The 17091-nt window shown below is 37.1% G+C and overlaps 1 protein-coding gene across 2 annotated transcripts in view; it reads right to left on the reverse strand.

Annotated features, from left to right (window-relative positions):
- MGAT5 (alpha-1,6-mannosylglycoprotein 6-beta-N-acetylglucosaminyltransferase) overlaps positions 1 to 17091 on the reverse strand; it is a 129519-nt gene that overhangs the window by 69542 nt on the left and 42886 nt on the right. For both annotated transcript variants that reach the window (XM_037397296.1, XM_037397297.1), the window contains 2 exons: positions 10943 to 11328; positions 6835 to 7002 (listed from right to left, as the gene is read on the reverse strand). In XM_037397296.1, the coding sequence (XP_037253193.1) occupies positions 6835 to 7002; positions 10943 to 11180 (406 nt within the window). In that variant the 5' untranslated portion in view covers positions 11181 to 11328. The remainder of the gene's footprint in view (positions 1 to 6834; positions 7003 to 10942; positions 11329 to 17091) is intronic.

Here is a 17091-nt window from a genome sequence, read left to right on the forward strand (position 1 = left end):
AGTTCACAATTTAGAAGGATTAAAAAAACGCCACCACCCCAAAACAAAGCCCAAACTAAACCCAATCCACAACACACAAACCCCACATCCCTTGCTTACCACCCCGTCCCTCCCCCCACCACAAAAAAAAAAAAAAAAAAAAAAAAAAATCACATGAAGACAACAGAGGACTGATTCTTTGATCATGTTTAAGCAAGTAGATTGCCCTATCTGATGAAATATGCCTGGTGCAATACTGTCCCACAAAAATCAAGGATTTCTTTCATGGTTATCTTAGAAAAGCACAAACCGATCTTGTGCCCATCACATGCAACCAAGCTACAACAGAAGCAGCCATGCAGACAAGCTCTGCTTGAAAGTGCCGTCGTTTTGTATTTCCCCATTTCCATTTAATCATCTCCAAAACAGCAACTTCAGATTTACCTAGGGTGTTATTTGCAGCAATGCCTTACAGCTTCCAGTTCTAAAGCCTGATGAAAACTTATCTGCTAGGCACCCAAGGTTTAGATTAATGCTTTCCTGCATGTACAGGAATGTATTACTTCCCACAAATGCAGAAAGGATGGCTACCAAATGTCTTAAAAGCTTTTCAGATACAACTCGGATAAATACAGAGGAGAGAGAGAAAGAAGGGAAGAGGACTTTATTGCTTCTGAAACCAATCAGTTGAAGCCTTATAAGCATCTTTATTAACAATTTATTCTTTCATAAATGAAATTGAGGTCCTGAAAAAGCAGTTGAAAACTGTCCGTATCAAAACCACCAGACTGTTCCAACGTTTTTTAAGAGGGAAGAAGAAAAAGGAAAGTATGCTTATTAGTTTATACATGGATCTAAAGGGGTTTGGGGAAAGTAACACCTAAGTTCTCACTCAAGCTACCCAAGGTGCTCCACTGCTTTGCTTTTTAACACAACCTGTGCAGCCTCAGCCCTCTAGCAGCAGTCCCATCCTCAGCTCCTTTGTGATTAGGATTAAAGATATTTGTGGTACTACGAGCTTATGTTCTATTATCCTTCCACACAACTCAAAAAGAGCACAGAAGCAGTTTTGCTCTTGTGCTTCCCTCAATGAAAGATTCTGCAAAACTAACTTCAGAGGAAGAAACCAGGTGCGGTACCACACTACAAACATTAAACCTAAACACACTAAGGATATGAATATACAGTATTGTCTACACATACATTAACAATGCTAGTTGTCCAAGAGTCTGAAAAGGAAGAGAAATATTTCTAGTCTCTGAACGGGAGCTCAAAAATGAATCAAAAGTTTGAGTTCACCTACTTCACACACAGCTGAGTTACAGTCCTTGCTGAACCCTCAACGTTTCCTCCTACCAACTCCTATCACCTTCTTATTATGAACAAACATAATCCAGATGGATTTTCTTCATATCCTTTTATCTGCCAAAAAGTCTGTACACCACCACACAGCAATATTTTCCATCGCAGATTTCACCACTGCTGTCTCGGTTCTACAGCATTGCTTGACAGCCAGAGGTAGAACAATTTATTTAAAAACAAACAAACAAACAAACAAACAAAAAACAAACAAACAAAAAAACCAAACAAAAAACAAACCACACCACTTTTCTCCATCTCACCAAGGAGCAAAACTGATGAAGAGACCTTTGTAAAATGATGAATAACTTTATTTACAAACAGCCTCTAAATTTTAAATACTGAGTCATATTCTTAAGATGTCTGCATGTCTGCCCAAAGCACAATTATAAATCTTTGTCAAAGAATACGTTTTACTTACGCTGTCATCTCAAACAACAAGCAAATTGTAGGTTTCAGTATGATAACAGAGAGACTACTCTACTGAATGAAAAAATCATGGGCTCTGTACTAAGTAATACCCATCACTTACATTGCTCATTCAGGCTACAGTGGTCGAAACACTGGCTAGAAGTTGTTCAGAACTGTTTTTATGAAGCCACAAACATTTCTATTAGGCTGTTATAAGGCATAAATAGCCATGACAGCTACTGTTTGGCCAGAGACTATTCAACTCTGGTTGTACTAATAATCCCAACACAAAGACAGGTATTTTTTCCAAACTGCTAACAGTTTGATTATTTCCCATGCAGTGCCTCCTTTTTCCTTTGCTGGCCGGCTCTTTTGGAGAAGGTACTGCTCAGTCCTTCGTGAAGTAATTTATAATGGATTATCTTAGCAGAGTATTCCAGGTTATAACACCTCCTGGTCCAACGCTTATCTGGACCTCCCCAGACTTTGTGGCTCACATTGCCTAACACTTTCCATAGTCAAGACTATATTCTGTTTTGTTGATCATTTTTTTTTTTTTTAAATCAAACCAACTTTGAATAGCCAGGTATTTCCCTAATGTTTTTTTCTTTTCCTCAAGAAACTGTCCTACCTCATCTTTCTACTACTGCTGCTATTATTTATTCATCAGGAACACCACAGAAGTTGCTGATAAAAGTTTTAGAAGACATGTGGTAGCACTCCAAATGACGTGCTGACTAGAAAGAGTAGTTACAATTGTTTTAAAAAGAGCTACAAAACTCACTATTATTAGGTCTTTTCTCATCCATACAGTTCAGAGGAAATTTTTCATCTGCCTTTACACCTGTAAGGCTGCAAAGGCTGTGTATTCCTTTATTAATAGTGTCACTGAATTACAGGCAACTGCTGTCCTAGCACAGACCAGATCTGTTCCTTAGGGGAAGATAAACTACTCAAATTTATTTGCCCAGGCACCTGCAGTGACCACTCTTAAAAGTCTGAATATCTATATCCCCAAAAGAATATTAAAAATATCAAGAAGTACATATATTTTTTTTCTTCATTAGAAAGAACGATGGTAGATTCATGTTGCAGTATCAAGAGACTGTGGTAAGATGACGACAGGTTTAGCTCACATGTAGTGCATTAGAAGAAGTAACCTCGCAAGTTTCTTAATTATAAGAAAGAACCTTCCTGGACCAAAAGATGTTTTGCCATCAAGATATACACTGAGCAAATATTAAATACCCCGTGACCGTGGTTCACTGAGAAATACCAGCATTTTAAACAAATTGATTTTTCAACCACTTTGCAACTGACAACCATTTCTCATACTTACATGACCACATTGAAACTTGCATCTCACTTAAGCTAAAACCAATGTATATATGAACTGAAGAAAACATCCATACATTCTAATACTATCAATATTCCCTTTTTATACTATTATTCTTGTTGCCTATACAGAAAAGGTAGGCGGGAGTGGAATTGTTTTTCTTTTTTTAAACCCTTATCTGGTCCAATTGTCGGTGTCCTTAATCTCACAGAAAATAATTTTGCAGTCCATAAATCTGAGTCATGGTCATGCATCAGTTGTGTTTATTGAAGTCAGATAAAACCATAACCTGGACTGATTTTAGCAACTCGACTCCAGAACTAAATGAGAACTCCATGATTATCATGACTCTACCTGTGGCATATGAATACTATTGTTAGGACTGCTTTCTGATTACAGCAATGTACCTAATAAAAGAAAACTCTGTTTGCAGAGTGGCTTTGGGAGGAGAAATCTTGACTATCATCACCATCTCTGTTCTTCCTAGTTTGCAGATAAAAGAGTACGTATTTTTTTTCCATGAAAGTGTTACTAATACTTAAAATACACAATGAAGAAAAGGTCATAGCACAGACTGACAAGTAGTGGTAGTCAGTGGTAGTCAATTTTAAATTATAAGAAAAATATTATGTTTTGCTTTTAAGTTTGTGTCCAGTCAAAATCCAAAGTGAAGACAAATATTTACAATATAATCACCTTCCTGTCATTCTATTATGCCTTATTTTATCATTTGTATCTATTCAGGTAGTATATAAGACACAGTAAACTTTACACAAGTCACTGAGGACAAAATGCAGATTTCATGGTGGTTAGTGACTCCACTATTTACTGCCGAGGTTTACAAGCAGTGTCAATAGATGTTAAGGTGCAGCTTAAGCCTGCATGACACTTCATTTATTTCAGAAAGGCCTTGCATAGGTAAAGGGACATTGTTATACTGATTATAGAATCAGGTCTCAGTGTACTATGACAGCTCAATCAAAAAATAATGAATGCCCGAAGCAGCTCCCCTGCCAGCAGGACTTTTTTAGGAAAGCCTGGTAATGACACTGCACTACTGCACTGATGAATGAGGCTATAAAGTACTTGATTTACTTCAGAGTTTTAAGCAGGGACTCTGAGGAAAAAAAAGATTTGCAGAAAAACGTTACTAAAAATATTAAACATGATGTTGTTAGGATGCTCCATAAATATTACAATTGTCCAGACAGGAAGAGTGAAATTACTAACAATAGCTAACATGAATTTGTCTAAAGTCAGCATTAAAATATTACAGCTGAAAAGAGGAAAGACAATCCTAATGTGTTTGCTTTATGTGATAATTTCGTAGTGTGACAGCTGAATAAACTATTATAAAGAAAACAACAGAAGTATGTGTATTTGTATACATACATGTTTCAGTTCCAGTAAAATGACAAGCTACTGAGTAACAAAATGCCTTCTCTATAACAAATTTCAGATTATCTCTAATTGCTCTAGCACAATAAAAAATGATGCTGTTGAAATATTGCAAACAAAACCTGTAGCTGATATTGTGATCACAATGTTTACTCACCTTTTTTCTGAACAAATCCTTCCTAGCAAAGAAGATACTTTTATTATGATTTTACTGGAATCACATGGCTTCCAGAATTTGCTGTCAGTAAACTGCTATGGAGATGGAAGTAGAAACAAGTTTTTTCATTTCCATTTGGCTGCCTCTGATCAGATGAATTTCCAGTGATCGCTTCAAAGGGATGAACAGCAGGCACTTTAACACAAGGATTAGCTTCAAGCTCTATTCTATCCATTGGTTGTATCCAGCCTGGAGACATCTGAACAGTGACATTATCCGAACACTCACCAGAACAATACATTAATCAAACCTTTAAGGAACAGTGTCCTAAAGGTTTTTCTGTTGCTGCTGTTTAATATAGTTGCTTCAGCTATTTTAAACTTAGTGTACCAAGAGTCAGAAGTAAAAAATGAAGCCCTAATACAACAAACAGCGTTCTTTGCCACAGAGCAAGCATCAGGCAGCAAACAGCTATGTAAACACCGCAAACTGAAAACTCCTACACCAAGCTCCTTAAATGTTGCTCGAGAGTGCTAAAATTATGAATCTAGCAAACTCCAAGAATAACAAACAAAATGTAATTCACCTTGAGAACTGATGAGAGAAGTTACCTAGTCAGACCAGTGATACTTTGCCTATAAAGATATGAGCAACAACATGAGTCTGTTTCTTCCAGTTATCTGCAAATCTACTGAAATAACAGCATCAAGTCTCTCTTTTGTCCAGCTACAAAAAGAAAATATACAGGAATGTTTTTTCATTTTATATATACCCCAGAAACTATAGCAATACTGTGCTAGCTTGCCTTCCATTGAAGTGGAAGATCTTCCAGTGAAAATCTCGTTTTGTATGCCTTGTGGTAGCAACATGGCTCACCCTGTTAGTAGCCTGCAGGTGTTATACCTCCTTAGTTACTTGTTTGTAATCTGCCCTCGGTCTAACCAAGATAAGAGAGACAGAGGAGGGGGTGGTGGGAGGGAACGTACCACAAGGCAAGCAGTAGTAAACCACACATGCAAAGAGTTGTAAATGACTACAGGAATATTTTTACTATGTGGCAAGAGACACAAAGGTCTATCTCACCAAGAGATAGCATGCCTTTAGTGTCCTGACACAGAAAAATGCAGTTAGGACAGAGCAGCTGAGCCAGCAACTCTGCTGGTATACTGTAATCAGGTAATCACTTGTACAGCTGCTCTCCCAGATCAGATTTCCTTCCAGTGGCACTACCTTACCAAAGGTAGCATTTGCTCCTCTGTTTTGACAAACTTAAGAGGGTAATACCCTCTCAACAGAAGTGTTTATTTTTACAGGAAACCCAAGTACAGGCAAGACTTGGGAGCACAGCTATCAACCTATTTACCAAGTTGCCCTAACTCTTCTGCTCTGCCAACTTTGTGGCACTGCAAAGATGCACTAGCAGAGCAGACTCTGATCTTCCTATAGGTCAGGACAGCCAGTATCTGTTTAGACTTGGTGGCAGATGCAGGGCAGTAAACCAGGCGGTATAAACAAGATTTATTCACAGCTGGGAACACTAAAGAAATAGAGACATGCAGCTGAAGAGGCCCGAGACACATTCCAGCACCACAGAACTCAAACACTTTGAGAAGTTTTAAGTGTAGCAAACAGTCCATTCACTGAAGACAAAATTAATGACTTCAAAATGACATTTTAAAAATATATTTACTTAAGCTGAAGGTACCAGGTAGGTCTTCTCTGTGTGTCAAATCATAAGCGCTGTTGAGTAGGTAAAGATGTTTTTAAATCATAACCAGTAACAAACATAATAAATGTTTTCTTTCAGTGAATAACCAATAAAGTGTATATGGTAGAAATGAGAGAAGATTCATACCAAGCCAAGTAATGAGACTTACAGAGAAAACATCTGCCCAGTTTCATTGTTCTAAAGTGCAACCATTTAAAGTATGAAACATCTACCATGAACAAGGTAGATTATACCCCTTTGAAGAAAATCAAATTCTCTGCCAATGTATTCAAGTTACCAGAGAAGGTCTTCCTCTGAGCTTGTAAAAGACCACTGGATGTAAGATTGCCATTGATACAGGCTAGACTTTGAATTCTGTTTTCTAAGACATTCCAAGTATCTAACACTGAAAAATCATGTTATGACCAAGAGAGAAAAATACAGGTTACACTGCCCATGAAGATTTTCAACAATTGCCACACCCACCTGCTACATTAAGCTTTTCAACTGCTCCTAAGCTGGGAGCAGGAGTGGTAGTATTGTTGGTAGAGTTTGCTCCTGTTCCGTTAAGTACAAGATTTTCCACCTTGGACTCTAGCTTCCCAATGCGCTGCAAGATATTATCCAACAAGACAGCAAGTGTCTTCTTCAAATCTACAAATGAAAACAAAAAGTTAAAATTGCTTAATAATGCAATGCACACTGTCAGACAAAATAAAAAAATAGGTACAAGAGTAAGACTGGAATATATAGACACTTCTCAGTGCAAATCTTTGTTATTAGCAGGTCTGTGCACTCATGTTCCCCACTCCGTTCAGCCTCAGATACAAGTGTGGAACTTGTCTTCTGTGTACACACTGCAACTCATATACATATCCTACATTCAAAGTGAAGTGTGCACCTTTATGGGTACACAAACAGGGGGAAAAAAACCACCCTGTGTGCTTTGTACTTCAGTTAATAAGAAGCTGCTTAAATAATAATGAATCTAACCCTAAATCCATATCCAAGCACTATCAGAGGAACGGTCTGTTAGATGCTCGGTCACCTGGAAAGAAAAATCCCCTTCCCAAAAGGGACAGGTTTGCGCCAGTACAAAATCCTTCTCCTGCACCTCCTCCACCACAACCAGGTTCTACACTGATTAAAAAACCAAATGTTAAGTTCAACCTTTCTGTCGTATACACAAAACATCATAAATCACCCGTCTCTTTTCTTCTGTCTGTTGGTGATTGCCTCTACCTCTCTATTTCGTTTGATACAGCACCTCCTTCCTGTGGAAAGCAACAAACAATAACAGGAATTTGCATATCAAATGACAATCGAGCAAGAGCTCTCTGATATTTTTTCTTTGCCTTTTCTTTTGTTCAGATTTCTTGAAGTAATACAGACAGCTGGGCACGCTAAAAGAACTTTGGACAAGAGGGGGGAAAACAGACCACTATGAGACTAAACTGTATAATTATAGTGGCAACAAGCCAAAAAAGATGAAGGAAAGTATTGTTCTTTGTTCATTTACCCTTGTCTCAGAATTAAAGAAATTTGTATGATGAATTTATATTATTTTCCCATTTAATTATGTGAAATAATTACATGTACATATGTGTAATACATTTTCTGCTTTCCACAACTTCAGAATCAGGTAACTTTCTGACCTGTAGTAGAAAATTTCTCCCTACATCCGAGGAGATTGCTCTGCCCCTACATCAGTTGTATTTTTGCCACACTTTGTGCTCTCTTTTTTTTTTTTTTTTTCCCATGACTAGCCCAATTCTTGTGCAAATGAGAGAGTAAACAAGACAGCGTTATTACTTTTAGGAAGCTTATGATTCTTTTTTTCCAAATGAACGGAGAATTGTATTTATTCCGTGGAGCCATAAAGTAGATTTTTGTCTTTATAACTGTGTCGTTTCCTTCGTCCTTTAAAGATCAGAAGATGGAATCTTATGCACTAATGATGTGGACTATTTTTAAAGGGGTCCAGAAGTCACTTAATGCTATAGTGTGCAGAAGAAAGGGAAGAGTGGAGAAGGGATTTAACATGAATAAAACCATGGTACAGAAGGATGAAAAAAAATCTAGGATAAAGAAGTAGTAAAATAAAAATATTCAGGAAACAATGAGGAGGAAAAATAGTATACATAAAGGCATACACTGACCATAAAGAGAAAAATGGCTAACTGATGTTATTTTTTAATACCAATATTACAACACTGATATGAGAGACTGCTTACCAGAACAAAAAAGCAATCGGAGGCTACTTTGAGAAGGGGAGGGCAGAAGCACAAATTCATAGTAATTTTTGCAAAACTACTGTTTACTGCTATAAAAATCTAATACTCTATATTTGCACTACAACTTTTAAAAAGGAAAGCATCTGATCAACCCTACCTGACAGGTGAGTATATGGTAGAAAAAAAAAAAAAGCGAGAAAGTGAACGAGCCCTGAAATCACAGCTGAGGAATGACTGAAAACCTTTTGGGTGAGTAAAAGCTGCCAAATCAAGCAAACTTAAAACTTATTCTTGAACATGGAAATCATGATTGTGCTCGTTAAGAGCAATCAGAGCGTAAGAGTCAAAGAAATAAAAAGGCTAAATAGCAAGGGTACTAATTTTCATAGAATACTGAACCAACTTCTACTACTTATCATTAACATGTTTATCCATGAGCAGCTAACTTGATCATTTACTATCAAAAATCATTTGGTATGCCAAAGAGGACAAGCTAACTTACTAAATAATTACCTTACTCAGTTTCATAAAGTATTATTTAATATGGTGTTATTCACTCACCACAGCATCTTTCCCTCTAACATTTTAAATAAATACATTATCATTATTTTGCATCTTTCCAAACTTCTTAATTGAAAACATCTGTCCAAAATTTCCTTTAAACTTCAAAATTTTTAAAATCTTTGAATTTCTTAGTCATGGAACTTGAAATTTCTACACAAAACTTAGTTTGACCTTCACAGAAATGTTACAAAGTTATTTCACCTACTTTTAAATGCAGTTTAACTTCTCCTAGGGAACCTGACCACTGTTTGATGGCACGTCAACTTATTCCTTAGCAGAATTTGGAACACAAAACAAAAGTCACGGGCAACAAGCTGCAGGGGGAACTTAGCTTAAGGATATCCTGTACCCTTAGACCTAGCTAGGGCACATATTAATGCTGCTACCCTTCAGTTTCTGGAGACATACTGTTTGAGGATTTTTAGGTTGTTTTTTAATTCTTCTTCAATTCACCTACCATCAAGCACCCTTACAAGGTAACTTGCAAGTTACAAGAATACTGATGATGGCTATATAGGAGGTAGGGTTTTGGTTTAAGTCTATGCACACAACCTCTAGGGACTTCTACTTGTTTGGAGGTCTTCAATCTAAATATTCATCTAGTACCACTCCATTTAGCTTGTGTTACTTTGCAAGATTACAATACCAGTACAGTTCAACATACAGTCACAAATCAGTAGAAGTTACAGAATAAGCATGGCTTGTTGTTTAATCATGTTGCCTATGTTTGGGATTATAATCTCAGACTTCCGGGCAAGCACCTTCACACAAACTCAAAAATTCTATTTTTAGAGGAAAAAAGTGGTAACAGAAACAAGACATGGAGAGAACCTCCCAGCAGAATATTTTCATTACATACACAAAAAAGCGAAGCATATTTAGAGAAAACTAGAGAAAAAGGTACAGCTATTATGTGTTGCATCCTAGTCTTTATTTTTTTGTCCAAGCCTACAAAAAGCATCTATACAATTTCTTCAGAGCTGAATATTAAGGTAATATAAAAGGAAACAAAACTAAATGCCTAATTAGCCACTAACTTTCCAGATAGCCTGAAAGTGCATAGGTAAGTATGAAAGAGTGCTAAAAATGCTAAACAAGTAAGGTGTATCATGTGACCTTATTAGATTGAAAAGGGGCCACACCTAATCTGAAATTGGATTTTATCTTTGTTTTCATAATATCTTCTACTAATATGCTTCGTTCTTTTCTGCATACTTTGTCTTACACATACACACAATCTTAACTCATGTTGTGTGAAATGGAAGAGAGTAAGCATTAAAACTTACTGTTGAACAAAGCACAGAAATTCACAAAAAGTTATATAATTAAACTTAATTTAAGCTTATGCCAGATAAACAAACTCAAACATTAAGTAAATTGACTGAACAAATAAGTGAAATGGGATAGAAGAATAAACATAGCAGGTCTCCACTTGATCAGTAAGGCAAGTCCTTCCTCCACAAGGGACTTCTTGGATCACTGACACACAAACTAAAAAGCCTCCCAAATTTCTCAAAAACAGCAAGATTTTTTTTTTAAATAAAATTCTAACAAATAACCTGAGGCACACTAGATATAGCCAGATGTAAAATTTAGTGGACAACTTCATTTCCAAGTGACTTGAAATGGAAAATCTGTCCCATTTCATACTTACAAGAGAAGACTGTTTTCTCCTTCTCTGCAGAAAATCCACAGTGCAAAGCATTGTCAATTGAAAAGCATTATGAAGTAAAATGTTTGGACAACTTAGAAAAACCCTTCATCAGATTATCATGTAATCTAGAGCACACACTTACCATAAGCTGTCACTGTCCCAACATAAGGCCCATCAACTACATTTTTATTTTCTTCAGCTAATGCTTTGATGTATCTTTTGCTGAGATCCAAAATTTGCTCACGCAGGACTGAACTGCTTTCATGTTGTGTTTGCTGCTGAATAGTAAAATGCAGAAGCATCATTCCCCAAATGAAACCAAAAGTCACCAGAAAAAAGCCAAGTTTCTGAGAGGACAGCTTCCATGGAGAGAATGCCATGATTCCCAACAGCTTCACACGGTTACTACAAAGGTTCCTAAAGCATGAAGCCAAACAGCAAGTTCATGGTCCAGGTATATAAATATCACAGAGCAGGACTCAGTCTTATTCCAACTCCTTCGTCAACGTAATGTATTTCAGTTCCATCCTGTTACAAGAGGAAAGAAAAGAAGCATTTTTACCACAATGTATTAGAAGTTTTTACTACCTATACTAGGTCTTCACTGTAACTGGTACAAAACAGGAGCAGACAGTATGTTTTATTTTTAAATGTTTTATTTGTATGGATCAATATTGTACTGTAGTAGCCAGAGCACAAAGAAACTGGAAAGAGCACAAAGGGGGCATGATGCGCCTGAACACGTGTAGAACACCTCTCAGTATCTAGGTCAAATTCAATGCTTGAAGCAGTTCGAGTTGAGTTTCACAGTACGGCTGCTTTTACATATTTTTTGTGTGTGTACACACAAAACTTTGTGATGCTGCCAGCGCAGCAATTTAAAACAATTCTCAACATAATTCAGTTCCCAGAAAACAAGTAATTTCAGCTGGCAGTGACACTGCTCCGAGTTCCTGGCAAGAGCTACAGCATATGGCTAGATAGGTGATCAGGAAATCAGACTCCCTCAGGGGTAATGAGGAAAAAAGAAATCTACATTATTTAAGCCAATACACTCTCATGGCTTACACTGCTAGCAGTCGGAAGGCTGGAATAATCTCCTCTTGCTCCTGTGTGGCCCCTGCCATGCATAGTTACTCATTATTCATAAAGTTTGCTCTTTGCAACTAAATTCAAAACACGTAATTCTGAATGCTACATGTCTTTCATATATAAAATTAATATTCTTGGAGCTTTTCACACACTAGCGAAAAAGAATTGTAGTAATGGCCTTCATGACACAAGTAGGAACATCTTTTCATGGTAAACTCAAAGATAAAACTTGGCATAAACAATCCAAAGGCAAGAAAAGCTCTGTGATGAGGGCTCGAGGCAGGGTCCTTAGCATAAAACCCAAGGAGAAGAAAGGTAATTAAGTGTAACCTATCATGTTAAAACACAGATTTGGTAAAATGTTATCCTTTTAACTTCATAATGCTCCCAGACGAGATTAGAGAACATAATGTTCCCTTCCATTCTGCACTTGCACAGATAATGCAGATGTTACTGTGTTTTAATAGGATAATTACACAGATGCCTCCTAGCAGTGCTCCCTGTTTGTTAAAATTCCCTTGAGATCTGCTTTCAGTTGAATTAGCAGTTCTGCAGAGGGACAGAAATACCTTTGGACCACTTATCTTTCAATGTCTTGTGTGTGCATTTAGCATTATTGATTATTGTTGATTGTAGAACTGAATGTGCATTAAATCGTAAACCAAAGGCAGACAAGGCAGCGCCTATGCCATGTATTTACACTGCTAAAAAACCAATCTGTAGTCATCTTTTGCTTAAGGAGGAATGGTGCAGAAAAATTAATTGCAAGTACAATGAAAAAGATTATAAAGCCCTCAAGCTGACTTTTTTCTACACTTAAAATATCTCAATAAAGAAAATGAATGGTCCCAACAGAGAAAATGAAGGACTCTGTTTAATGCTGCTCTCCATAAACTTAAGTCAATTTTCCAAGAAACGGCAGAGAGAAGTTTTACTTCTTTCAGTTTATTTAACTATAGCCTTGGGACACTCTTGGGCTGACTAAAAAGTAGAGTATTGTTATTTCATTAAAAACGGGATGGTTTACTATTCTCTTGCAATATCTGGTGTGATAAAATATAGAAAACTCCATAGTTTAGAAGGATATCACAACTTTAAAAAGAAATCTGTAATATTCAAGATTAACTCCCTCAATGACTTAATTGCAACTAAGAATTGACAATGTCCTCTACAGAAGTAAGATCTGTGGTTATAACAGTCAGTACTTCTTTGCCAATTATCAGTTGTTTGTGAAGCGGAGAGCACCAAATAAGATGGTAAACCTAACACCTCTATGTTTTAACAGACAAGTGCTAACAATTTTTTATGACTAGTTGTTCAGGGGAAATAAAAAAGCAGATCATAATTAACATTAAAAACGGTAATAAAAAAGGCAAGTATTTTTCAGTCTTCTTTATAAAGTTCTAGAAAAGACAAGGATGATTACAAAAACCAGTATATGTATAACTCACGAGAATGATCTACTTAAATATAGCTGTTGACTTTTCTGTTTATCAACAGAAAAAAAAAAAAACCAACTTAAATCCACTCAAGAACTGTAAGAAGGCAGACAGCAAATACTAAAGTTTTGCCATAAGAAAGGATTAAAATTCACTGACAGATGGAAGAATGGCACCCACTATTTCAAGTGCTAAAAGCAAAAAAACCTCCAAACCACCAAAAACTCCAAACACCACAAATTAGTCCTACTTTTATTGTCATTTAAGTAATTCCAGGGCCCAGCAACTTGATGTATGTCCAACAACATGTACTTAACCAATTAACTTTACAGCACACTGATGGCCGTGGAGGTTTGTAAAGTGGACAGGAACACGATCTCTGAGCTTCCTACACTCTCATGGCCAAATGCACATCTGCACTGACTTTGGTGTATGTTTAAGCCTTAGATTTGACAGAGAACAAGGACTGCAACACAACTATTCCATGGTTAATGATTACCACATACATATAATGACTCATTATTTGGTACCTAAGTAAACACTGGTCAGAAGATATCATGGGGTTATGTGGAACCATGAAGAGAGTGGCACAGAGACATCTCTGTGTTATTTCTGTTTTGACAGGAAATTAATAACTGAAATGAGCAGTTTAACCAATACACACATTTTTCTGCTGTAATCACTTATGGACTTTGATAGTGCCTGCTGACTAGTTACCTCTCTGCCCATACCAAGCAGCCGTCTGCAAACTTAAAGTGGTTCAGTATTTCCTTTATTCCCTTCCCCTTGCCTTATAAATGTTCTCAAAGGAGCTGATCCTGTTAACTATTAAGGCCTTTTCCTAGTCTAGTCTCTCAAATTCTCAATGGGAGTTATATCTAAAGAGGACATGTAAACACAGATTTTTATGTGCCTATGAAGATTGACAGGGGTTTTTTTTGGTTTTGGTTTGTTTGTTTTTTGTTTGTTTTTTTTTTTAAGTAAAGCCTTGAAAAGAGGTGGTCGCACTGTAAGACATCTCTTGAAATAATTCCAGCACCCCTCTGGAAACTGGGTATGTCATAGTTGTGAGGTTGTCAGTGAAACCGTTAGGAAGATAATTGCTCCTGATTTACTGAGAATAGCTAATGTACCAAAACTAAACTCCAAGTGTGAAAAACAGGGTGAAAGTGAAAAACTACAAAAGGCAAGAAAACCTTTAATAAAGAACAGCTTTGTTATGTTCTTCCATAAATTCAACTCTAACCAGCCGAAATCTCACAACTGAACCAACACACTGGTGTTTTGTTTATTTTTTTTTAAACAGACCATTTACACATTGACACTTGTTTGTGAAAAATAAACCACAATTTAAAACAGAACTGCCTCTACCTCTTAACAATGATTAGCATACTTTTAAAAAGGGCTGACCTTACACCCATTTACACAGGCATAAGCATTTTGAAATATTAAAAGTACTAAGACTATTAAACAGCTTCATTAAAAGCACATGATTTCCTGTTCTCTTATATTTAATAAAATCCTGTTTAACAGCTGGTCGATTCACTAGTTACAGAGGATAACATTACCACTCCTACGTCATCACAACAAAAAAAAACCTCAAGCTATTTAGAATCTTATCAGGAAAGTATCACAGTGCTAGTGATCTGTACATCAGGGATGCAAACCACACATTTCTCAGCATTTTAAGCTTTTATCTTTTTTTTTTTATTTCATTCCTTAAATTAGAGTATAAACAGTTAATCTTCATGTGAACAGATTTTGGTGACACATATTCCTCTTCACTGTTTAAAAGGGAGAATTAATCATCTAAAACAGATTAAGCAGTCTTTTGTAACTACATATGTATACAAAGCTTGATGCTCTCTGTCCAATCTGTACCTATATAAGAAATGGTACTTACTCAGGGTAAACTTGGAGAAGCACTATCCTCAGGATAGTCAGGATTGAACTGTTTCATCAGTTGAATGCACTGTTCATCACTAGCTCCACCGTTATAAAACCATAATTGTCTGTAGCCAAAGGAGCAGCTGTTGCATACATAAAAGTAGCAACAGACTAAGTAATATTTAATTATTAGCTTGTTATAAACTCAAAACTTAAGCAAACTTATACAGCATGACTAGGAAACCATACACATGCATTTTTGTACCAAATGGCTCAGGAAAAATCTTATCGCCATTGCTAGGAACAGGCCTGAGCTCTTATGCCAGCTGAGTTCCCATGCGAAATATGCAAGGCCCCAATTCTGACCTCTCCTGCTTGCGAAATTATCAGGAGAACTTGTGTGAGATGGAGCTGGGTACCAGGTGCCTCTTGTTATGGCATACAGCTTAGAGATATCTTATGAGATAAGAACAAAGGCCTTGAAAACAGAGGCACAGGTTGAAAGCAGGGGCCCCAGAATTGTAAGCAACTCAGTGATGCTCAATTATTAGTCACTGATGAAGTAAGTGCAACCTTGAGATTTGGAAAAAAACCCTGCTTTTCTTTCAATAGCAGCAAAGGCTGAAAAGGAGGAACAGAACTGTTACGCACAAGGAAAGGCACCCATGACAGCCTTGAACATCTCACCCTCAAGGACCATAGCTATTACTGCTAAATAAGCGGCACCAGCTCTGCGGTACTGTCTGCTCACAATTAATTTATAATGAGATTGTTACAGACTAATTGCTTTGAATATGCATATTCATATGAATAATGACCAGGAATGAGTAAGAACTAGCCATTAGCAACGTGTATAGTTCATGAATATAAGTCTAGTGAAGTTTTGCTGTAAAGTTTAAAGCTGATTTAAAACTGTTTTATCAGCCTTCTAAACTTGGTCATAGCCATCATCATTTTCTTCTTACATGTATCCATACATAAACAATGCGCATTCAGTTGCAGCATCACGCCACTATGCCTGACCCTGCACAACTTGTTATTGTACCTAAACCAGCTCAAAGAGGTGCTCTTAAAAGCCCACACATCAGGATCCTAACAGAAACACTGATCTATTTTCCAGCCTGTTTTCTGAAGACAGCATGCTGCACTTCTGTTTGCAACTATTTGATTCTGTACAACTTGTTACAGACCAACTGAGGACAAACGTCAAGATATGAATTCCCTCTATTCTTATGAAGGATGTGTTAACCTAAAAGCTAACAATAATTCAAGTGTCAATCCAGTGGGCTGCCAACACACCAGGAGCTACAGCCAGAAAGCACAGCGGTGAGTGAAAACACCTGCTATATCCCTGCACTTCTCTACTAAGGGATGCCAGGAGTTGTGCTTCATGCCGAAGCTGATGTAATGCATCTTAAAAGGGACAGGCAATCCTCTAAAACCTTGTTTCTAGGAGTAAAGAGTGCAAACTGGGACTGCAAGGTTTTAATAGTTTAAACCAGACATGCTTCAGCATATACATAAACTAGAATTCCAGGCTGATGTTAAGCACTGTCTCCTACTGCAGCTGCATTGCCTAAACAGATGTGCACTATAGCCCAACTGAATACAAATTAATGGATTTCCTGGTACAGCAGTTCTTCATTCCTGCGGGAACATCTCTGCAGATGTCCCACCCCAGTTGGCCAATCTGCATTCTCAAATAGTGCAATCTGTGCTGAGGACACCCCACACTGCTTTTATGTATTGCAAGATGTCAGCTTTCCTTAGTCCTTTTGGAGGCTGAATTTACCTTTCCTTCTTTCAAAATACAGCATTAACAACTGGACAAGCTATGGCTTACTACTTAATACAGTCAAGTAAAATCAAAGAA

This window comes from Falco rusticolus, chromosome 8 (assembly GCF_015220075.1).
Source record: "Falco rusticolus isolate bFalRus1 chromosome 8, bFalRus1.pri, whole genome shotgun sequence".
In the NCBI taxonomy this organism is placed as follows: Eukaryota; Metazoa; Chordata; class Aves; order Falconiformes; family Falconidae; genus Falco; species Falco rusticolus.